This window comes from Protomyctophum bolini (genome assembly GCF_963924005.1).
Source record: "Protomyctophum bolini genome assembly, chromosome: 4".
Classification (NCBI taxonomy): Eukaryota; Metazoa; Chordata; class Actinopteri; order Myctophiformes; family Myctophidae; genus Protomyctophum; species Protomyctophum bolini.
In genome coordinates this window covers 3,906,229-3,916,295 of record NC_137865.1, presented here as the reverse complement: position 1 = coordinate 3,916,295, position 10,067 = coordinate 3,906,229, and the positions used below count along the sequence as shown (strand labels likewise).

The 10,067-nt window shown below is 42.8% G+C and overlaps 1 protein-coding gene across 6 annotated transcripts in view; it reads right to left on the bottom strand.

Annotated features, from left to right (window-relative positions):
• Positions 1–2,861: 2,861 nt before the first annotated feature.
• LOC308314193 (pleckstrin homology domain-containing family A member 5-like) overlaps positions 2,862–10,067 on the bottom strand; it is a 93,761-nt gene continuing 86,555 nt past the window's right edge. For 4 of the 6 annotated variants that reach the window (XM_080761665.1, XM_080761666.1, XM_080761667.1 and 1 more), the window contains 5 exons: positions 9,636–9,794; positions 8,163–8,254; positions 7,328–7,467; positions 6,456–6,519; positions 2,862–4,836 (listed from right to left, as the gene is read on the bottom strand). In XM_080761665.1, the coding sequence (XP_080617791.1) occupies positions 4,740–4,836; positions 6,456–6,519; positions 7,328–7,467; positions 8,163–8,254; positions 9,636–9,794 (552 nt within the window). In that variant the 3' untranslated portion in view covers positions 2,862–4,739. Of the gene's footprint in view, positions 4,837–6,438; positions 6,520–7,327; positions 7,468–8,162; positions 8,255–9,635; positions 9,795–10,067 lie in introns of all 6 variants that reach the window. The other 2 variants (XM_080761668.1, XM_080761669.1) reach the window with 2 other exon arrangements.

The window sequence follows — 10,067 nt, the reverse complement described above, 5'->3', positions numbered from 1 at the left end:
GGAATGTTCACACCCCCAAAATACGGAAAATAATCTTTCATTATAGAGACATTTTTGCAACGTAATTACAACGACTTAATGACACTAAAACGACTTTCTGATGGAATAAAAACATTCTTTAACATTACAACTGTGTTAATGTGGCTAAAAACGAAAACCACCAAAAAAAAAAGAAGAATACATTTCGTTATATTGTGAAGTTTCATTACTGCCGACTTGTGGTTTAAATCACTGGCACTGGTCACATATAGCAAAGTGTCACAGAGCCACTTGACTAATGTGGGATTCGAACCCTGGACCTGTGGATCACAAGTACAGCTACTCATCACACTGAGCTAACTGCTGGTTACTACAACACAGCTTTTCTGTGCTAGTTGATGTTAGTGTGGAATGCAAAGTGTCAGTAAAGAATGGGGTGGGATTGGCCCCTTTATTTCTTTGAACCCACCATCTCCCGATCATGTGGCAGCATTCTAACACACTGAGCCACTGGCTCCAGACAATTCACACTTATTTTTTGTTTCTTTTGTTCTTCTGTAAACTCATAAAGTTTTTCACTCCGTGAGATCAGCCAAAGAGTCGAAGGGTTTTCTGTACCTCATTTGAACTGCCTAAATCCAGGATTGAAACAGGGACCGACCTTTAAATCTTCAGCAGGTTCGAACTTGATGCAGTTGAGAATGTCTGACTTAACCCACCTTTCAGAATATAGAGGTTCTTTAGGAGGTTTTAAAAACAATGCACACTTTCGACATAAAAGCCCTAAAGAAACAAGTGTAATTGGTGGAGGTGCTCTAGGTGATCGAGTTCTAGCGTGGCTACCAATGCGACTGTGTACCGAGGTACATGGCCAAAGCAGGTTCAAGGCCAGCCTGGGGGACCAAGCTGTAACCAAGCACTGAAGCCAATACTCATCGATGTACTCTGTTACCCTGGGTCTACTGGGATGCAGTACAGTGGGGCCGGGGGGGGTATTTCCCCCCCGGTGTTTCCACACAGTAAAATGTGGGTGTTATGGCAAAATAAACTAGAACTGCACCCTATCGAGTGCCTACTTGCTTGTTGCACACAAGTAGGCCTACTAGTACGGACATTTATACAATATTTAGCTCACTCTTACATCAAGGATGTTTTTCCAAGTTTGTATGTGTATTACAAAGAGCAGGGCCTTTAGTTATTCTTTTTTTCATTTTGCATCTTTGCAAGGTTGTACCTTTGTAGGCCTACCTGTCTCTAATGTATAAGCAAAGTTGTAGCAGTGGTTAAGACACAGGCTTTGCAAACAGAAGGTTCTAGGTTCAAGCCCAGCAAGGGGCTTTTTACAACCGTTATCTTAGTCTTACCCAATATGTCACTCCTACTGAAGAGTGTGATTTGTTGTTTCAGTTTTTATATTGACTCATTTTTTAACCTACAACATTCGGTTTATACATCCTTGTCTTTATGTTTATGCCACAAAGGCATGTGAGATGCATGGTGCAGAGTTCTGTCTCCATGCGACGATGGGTTATAGCCCATGTTTTTTGATTTTTTTAAGTTATCCTCGTTTCTCATCATTTTGGGCCGCATGCCGTACATCATTTGTACGGCATACTATAGCACGCCGTTTTCATCATTTTTGAGGATTTGATTTTTTTTTTTTTAAACGATGGGTTATCCTCGTTTCTCATCATTTTGGACCATGGGCCCATATCGTACGGCATACTGAAAAACACACGCTGATAACCCATAAATGACAAAACCACCACTAGAGGGTGCTGTTTACCATAAAATAAAAACATGACTGAACTTAAACCATATATATACACGTGGAATGAAATACCAGTACATGCCTCAAAAGCTAGTTAATTTCAAAAATGTATTTATTTATATGTGAACTGAAGACCGTAGGAGGAGGCACTGTCAGGAGGGGGGGGGGGGGGGGGGGAATTCATACGAGCAAAAAGGAACGCGGGCTGGTTAGGAATTCCCTTCACAATCATATACCCCAATATATAAGTTTGCGCATCCTGGCACTTATTCACTATTTCAGGAATACTTAAACCTACCAACCCCATTCTAGCCTACTTAGGTTCATCTTACGGTGGACATGTTTGCCTGAAAAGGAATCTTTGAAATGTGTCATAGTTTTAGAAATATAGTGCTTTCAAATTTGAGACATTTATAATGGGCTCAAAGGCAGCCCTATGGGACATCAAACAGTCACTTTCACCTAGAAACTCCATTCACACCTTTTGAGTCGTGCAACCACTCCAAGGAACAGTAATGTCCGTGTCCGCCTATGTGGCCATGAGCACCAGTATATGACTATAGGGTACTAGTAGGGGCGCCGTTGTGCCAGAGAGAGAGAGAGAGATAGTATTAGTGCTGCACTGTTGCCTGCTAATGAGAGAGAGAGGGAGTTGCACCACTCAGTTCACACAGGTGTGATTTTTATTATTCAGCTTACTGTGGAGAGTGGAGACACATGCTGGAACTTTTTACTTTGTAATGTTTTGTAGTTATTTAACTTAAACGCACAAACTTTGGCATGCTACTAGTCCTACATACTTAAATACCAACCCCATTCTAGCCAATATTTGAGGTTGTGCAAACAGGCCACTAGGGGGCGCTCCCAATATGGTTGCACAGCTTTTTGAAAAACTTATACCCATACCAAACACCACACCGAAATTCAGAAACTAGTCAGCAAAAGTCCGCCCCCGCTATCCCCTCACTCGTGAACAAGACCTCGATATACTTAAAACTCCTTCACCTGGGGTAATGCCTCATTCCCTACCTCATTATTATAAGATTATAACACATTATAACATTAACACTAGGTTTATATCTTTGCATAACAAACAACACGAAGACCAGAGTAAGAACAGCAAACATTTTATTCAACATGGTATAAAACAGGAAGGACATGAACATTTGCATATACTTTGCATATCAAGAGTAGTTTTAGTCGCATATTTGGCTCCGTCCTCCATTCTGCTTCACCATGTACAGAATATAAACAATAAACCTGGCGTAATTACAACTTTATACACAAAAAATCAACTGAATAAAAACCTCTAAACAAAATAACAGTCCTGGTTCCATAAACGTCCTTATTGCTTTTTACATGTGCTGTTCCAGGGTCCGATCCACCATCTCAAAACATAGCAAATAAAAACCAAATAAAAACCAAAAAAAAAGCAAACTCTGAACGCATTCTCCTTCGCTATTTAAATAAAACTCTGCAATAAAAACAAAACATTCCAAAACATTCACACCGACGCAGAGATTATTTACAAGTCAGATATATTCAACAACTATAAATCTTTAGTTTGCAGAGATAAAATTAGCAACTCTCCGTCAATTATAAATCAATTTTTATCACATAGAAACCTGCTTTCTTTAACACAGGAAATGAATGACTGAACAACTGTTAAAACCACTTAAACCTGGGGTAATTTCCACAGGATCAAAGCTTGAAAATAGCTGATTTCAAGTGTGGAAATCTGTGACAAGCGACAGTTGGAACTTATGAAAAAAAAAAAAAATGAAAAAAGTATTTGTTAAAAAAAACCATTAAGAGCTCCATATTGTGATTGTAATCATGCACTACATTAAATAGTATTTATTTATTTAATATTAGGGGTATATAAAAAAAAAAGGTCTTAAAAGTCCTTTAATCGTCACTTTAGAAATGTGTAGATGGTACGGGAACGCTATACAATTAAATCTGAGAAAATATTTTTGTTCGGGTAAAATTAGTGTTCGGACCTGCAATTGTAGTTTCTGTATACTAAAGACAAGGAGACCCCTGTTACTGTACAAACACCTTGTATAATTACTATGACAATATAGAGCACTGTATTCAACAGGGGGGGAAAGCAATAACACTTTGTGACATCCCTACAGAAACCCCAGGGAACCTTGTAGGTGGTGCGTTAAAACAAAAACACCGGGGTCCCCCAGGGCTCTGTACCTGGCACCTAAATATTGTGGGCACCTCGACATTAACCCAATCTGATTTCAGGTCAGAATGAAAACTGTCAGGGATGTAGAAGACATTTTTTTTAGAATCTGATCTCAGGTCAGAATGGGTTAAACTGTCTGTTTTCTCTTCTTCTCCACACTATAAAATTGTGTGCCCTTGTCTTCTTTCAAAATAGCGACGTGAGGGTGCCCATTTTTATTTTTTATTCCTAAGACGTTGTACAGACGTCTTGGGCACACCGTGAGATAATTCCTAGGACGTCTGGAGACGAAACTGGGTTAACAATAAAGGAATTCGAAAATGGCCATAAGTAATTTAAAGTGTGATTTGAACATTTGAGGCCTAATATTTGTATAATTCCTACAAAACCTGTGTATAGCAAGTCATTTTGACATAAACAAAGAAGTTCAAGGGAACATTTATGTTTGATAATGGTGTACCGTTCATGTTCACATCATGCATACTTAGGTTATTTCACACATTTTACAAATGCTTATTTTTTTCTTTTTCGATTTAACATTGAGGCACCTGTATTCAATCTCTTCGACGACAATGTCCGATCTACAAGTTGGAGATACAGCTTGTAGATTGGCTATTTTCCGCGGAATGTTCACTAGAGTTCTTGATAAGACGTTCCCAAAAGTGTCCCAATCATTTGATTAAAAAATAAATAAATAAAACGTGGTTTAATTATAAATCGTTTGTTCAAACCTGTTGGTTTAATTAATACTGACAGAAGTGCTTCCTGGGAAAGTTTGGCCTCTGGAGGTCAAAGGTCACAGAGAGGAGGCGGTGCAGTGGGTGGGCGTTCTTCATGCCGTGCTCTCTCTGCTGCCTCCTGCTGGTCGTTCAGGTGTAGGTCTTCACTGAGGACAGAGACAACAAGAAACCACGTGTCAAGCGTCAACACATAATCCCGACGTCTGGACTTTTGTTGGCAGCACATTTTCTATTTTAGTTTTAGTCAGTCTCTTCAATAGTTTTCATCTAGTTTTAGTCACATTTTAGTCACCTGGAATGTTTTAGTGTTAGTCTAGTTTTAGTCAACTAAATATCATAAGATTTTAGTCGACTAAATCTAGTTGATTTAGTCGAACAAAATGTATTTTGGCGGGCCTTGATGCCGTCGTAAAGAGTGTTTTTTTTTCACTTGCTGAAAATAGCCGATCTACAAACCCACAACGCGTCGCGCTGCAACGCGTTGTGGACTTATAGATCGGCTATTTTCAGCAAGCAACTAATTGTAAACTGAGTTATAGTGGATCTCTTGTCCACTATAAGTCATTTTCCTAACATTTTAGTCAAGTTTTTAGTTGTTGACAAAATTGTCAGTATATTTAGCTTAGTGTTTCCATGCAGTTTTCGTCAGTGGAAAAAGGTAGTCGACGGACATTCTCCGTCTCAGTTTTAGTCGACAGAAGTCAACACTGGGGTGACACGGCTACAAAATGGACGTCATTCTGAGCTTCAGAAAGACTGTCGCAGAACCTTTCCTCACCTGACTCTCCGAACTATAGTTCAGGAAGCCTTTATATTACGAACCGGAAGATTTTCCCCGATGTCGGGAAAGAGTACGAAGGAGTATGTATTGGCCTTCATTCAACAGGTCCCGTCCATAGGACGTGTGCACACGTGTCCATCCGCCTCTCGTTCAAAATATGAACGCTTTGGAGCTTTTAGCGATATAATAAAATCGACCGTTTTCCCCCCGGAATGCTTCCGGGGAGGGGGGGGGGGGGGCAAGCGGCCATGTTTTCCCGGCACCACAGAGCTCCTATATTGAAGGAATCCCAGGAATGATTGTGTTAACGCAGATTAGACAGATCACGCCCAAACGCCAATGACGCATCAGCAACACATCTCCACATGTAATGAACATGCCAAAACACATGATTAACATGTACATGATTAACATAATAAACACACCATTAATATGAATATACTGTATGAATATACGAAAGAATAAAGAATGAGTTTTCTCCCGACGGGTGGCTGGCGTTCTCCCTTAGAGATAGGGTGAGAAGTTCAGTCACGCGAGAGAGACTCGGGAGTAGAGCCGCTGCTCCTTCGCCTGGAAAGGAGCCAGCTTAGGTGGTTCGGGGCATCTGGTTAGGATGCCTCTTGAGCGTCTCCCTATAGGGAGGTCCTCGAGGCACGGCCCACTGGGAGGAGACCCCCGGGGGCAGACCGAGGCGCGGATGGAGGGATCACATCGACTCACTGGCCTTGGAACGCCTCGGGATCCCCCCCCCCCCCGGAGGAAGTCACTAATGTTGCCCTGGAGAGGGAATGTCTGGAGCTCTCTGGTGGGAGCTGTTGCCCCCCCCGCGACCCGACTACGGATAAGCGGTTGAATGTGGATGGATGGATGGACGGACGGACGGATTAATATGTCACTGACATATTTGTTGACATGCAATTAACACATCGTTAGCACGTAATCAACACAGGTGAAGACAGACTCTTACTGATGAACTACACACACATGAAGTGCGAGCCGTCACTCAGCTGAGGGGGATGGGGTGAGGGTGGGGGGGACACGCTTTTCACTGCAATGACACGCACACACACACACACACACACACAAACACAAACACACACACACACACGCAAAACATGAGGATGATTAATGGACATTCAGAACATGCACAACAACTATAACTGTGGGGGAAAAAAGGCCTGTTGTAGCAACATTTGTTGTTTGCAGTGTTTAGGGATTTGGACGATAATTGTTATTATCGTTTATCGCGATAATTCTTAAGAGATTTTTCATTTATTGTGGAATTGTCCTCCGTTATGAATCACAAATAATATAGAGGATTTGTGCGCATGCATACAGTGGCAAAGTGAGTGACAAAGTGAATTTAATGTCGTTTAAAATCATTCGATTCAATCAAATAGGACTTTTTCTGTTTGGATGAATGGATTGTCAAGGTCAGAAAGTAGTTTTTTTTTGCCACTAGCATAACGTCCGGGTATGATGATGTCACACACATACCCTCAATAATGCAGTAATGTTTTGCCACAATAATCGTGACATGTCATTTTCCTATCACTCTCATCCCCCCAGCAAAGAAAGGAAAGGAAAGGTACTATGTTTACCCAGGGTAACTGGACTAAGCTCAAGAACTTGTTTATACAGCCAGGCCCCCTGCTCATAGAACATTTCATGGTAGAGGTTCAATGCCTTGTCCATAAGGGCACTTCAGCGGTGGTAATTTGAACGTGCCGGTTCCGGGGGATATACGAACTATAGCGACCTTTCCGATATCAAGACCGCTTCCGCGAACCGTTCGGCCACCGCTGAACCCCATAGCAGTGTCATAGCTATAGTTAGTCGGGTTAGTTAGTTTGTACCTGTGGTCAGCTTGCTGCGTCTGGAAGCCTGCGCGGCCAGATCATACGAGATGTTGATGAATTTCTCCTGATGAACACAGCTGTCCCGCTGCTCATCCTGATCTGGACTCAATGCCAAGCCCGGAACAACATTCTGCATGCTGTGGGGGGAGAGAAACAAACAAACAAACAAACAAACAAACGCACATACACGCACACGTCTTGAAAAAAATCCTAAATGTTGCTGATATCAGTGGTGCTCTCACCACTTCGTGTCAAGCAGTGTTGTCTTTGGCAGCACATTTTTTTAATTTTTGTTTTAGTCATCTATATAGTCTCTTGGATGGTTTTCATTTAGTTTCGGTCACCTGGAATGTCTTAGTGTTTTAGTCTAGTTTTAGTCGACTTAAATATCATAAGATTTTAGTCGACTGAATCTGCAGTTGATTTAGTCGACGGAAATGTATTTTGGCGGGCCCTGCTGCCGTCGTAATGACTGATTTTACGTCGTAATGACTGATTTTACAAGCTCAGTTGTGAGCTTGTATAGATCGGCTATTTTCAGCATGCAAACAGAGTGTAAAATGACTTATATACTGGATCTTCTCTTGTCCACTAGATTTGATCTAGTTGACGAAATTGTCAGTATATTTTAGTCTTAGTTTTAGTCATCGTAGCTTAGTTTTCGTCAGTGGAAAAAGGTAGTCGACGGACAATTGTCGTCTTAAGTTTTAGTAGACGAAATCGACACTGTTGTCAAGGACCCCCAGAATGGTGACAATAAAGCTGATGTTGTATTTTTGTTGTATTGCGTTACTGTAAAAGGTATCAGCGTGTAATATTTGGGTATATTTACCTGTTCTTGGCGATGAGCGCTTTGATGCGATTGACCTTCTTCTGTTTGTCGGCTTCCTGTTCTGGACTCGACGTTTCTTCCGACACGCCAAACTGCCAACAGAGACGGTTATCAGCTTAACCCATTCTGACCTGAGATCAGATTCATGCGAGGTTTCCACTGGACACACACTGGTCTGATCAACCCATTCTGACCCGAGATCAGATTCTAAAAAATGTCAGTCGTTATTCGATTTTTCAAAAATAGCAGACCTACAAGCTCGTAGCACGCCACTCGGTGGCGCGATATGAGCTTGTAGATCTGCTATTTTTCAATAGCTAAAGCATGACATGATGCTAACATCAACATGGGTTCCCGTTTAGATTAGGTTAAAGATGTACTGTGTTACTTGTGGCTCCAATTGCATCTTCTCCTTTCTTTGTGTCATCACTTCCAAATTCACTTGTTTATCCGGGAGGCATACTTTGGTTAGACATAGTTTTGGTTAGACACAGCATTGGTTAAGAAGACCGGATAGAGGTTGGTGGTGAGGGTATGCGTTAAAACGACCGGATTAAGGTTGGTGAGGGGTGCGTTAAAACGACCGGATTAAGGTTGGTGAGGGGTGCGTTAAAACGACCGTATTAGGGTTGGTGAGGGGTGCGTTAAAACGACCGTATTAGGGTTGGTGAGGGGTGTGTTAATACGACCGGATTAAGGTTGGTGAGGGGTGCGTTAATACGACCGGATTATGGTTGGTGAGGGTATGCGTTAAAACGACCGGATTAAGGTTGGTGAGGGTATGCGTTAAGACGACCGGATTAAGGTTGGTGAGGGTATGCGTTAAAACGACCGGATTAAGGTTGGTGAGGGGTATGCGTTAAGACGACCGGATTAAGGTTGGTGAGGGGTATGCGTTAAGACGACCGGATTAAGGTTGGTGAGGGGTATGCGTTAAAACGACCGGATTAAGGTTGGTGAGGGTATGCGTTAAAACGACCGGATTAAGGTTGGTGAGGGGTATGCGTTAAGACGACCGGATTAAGGTTGGTGAGGGTATGCGTTAAAACGACCGGATTAAGGTTGGTGAGGGGTGCATTAAGACGACCGGATTAAGGTTAGTGAGGGCTGTGTTAAAAGGACCAGATTAACGTTGGCGAGGGGTGCGTTAATACGACCGGATTAGGGTTGGTGAGGGGTGCGTTGAAACAACCGGATTAGGGTTGGTGAGGGGTGCATTAAAACGACCGGATTAAGGTTGGCGAGGGCTGCCTTAAGGGTTTGGGAGAGGGTTAAGGTTATAGGTTTAGGCGTGCTGCCCCGTGGGAGGTCAGGGTTATAGGGTTTGAGATATCGGACCAATGGGTAATGTCTAACCAAAAAGCATGCACTTGTTTATCCTCTACACCCCGTGTGTGTCACGTTTTTTCTCCCCCGATTAATTAGACCCGACGTTGACGACCTTTGCGAGTTTAGCGCCTGCCTGCCACCTACCTGCTCCAGGAGCAGAGAGTTCATCATGGACGCCTCTCGGAGTCGAGCGATCTCCTCCGCGGGAGTCTCCTGGCCTCCCAGCATGTCCTGGTCCCTCATGGAGGCTTCCAGCTGCTCGATGTCACTGACCAGGGAGTCATCCCTGCGTCTGGCATGAGACTGCACACACACACGCACACGCACGCACACAGAAATCAGGCTTTAGAAAACACACGTACAAACCCATACCGAGTGCTGTCGGAAGCGCGTGTGCGCGACGAGGACTTACTACCTACTACTAGATCTAAGACGCATTATTATACAACGGGTCGTTTCGATGGAAGCAATCCGATGGGTTGAAACTGCCCTTACCTAGCCGCGTGCTTCAAACGAGCACGATGGTGGAACGCCTTATCAAAACATACAAATAAGCTGCTCTATAGGGCAAGCTAC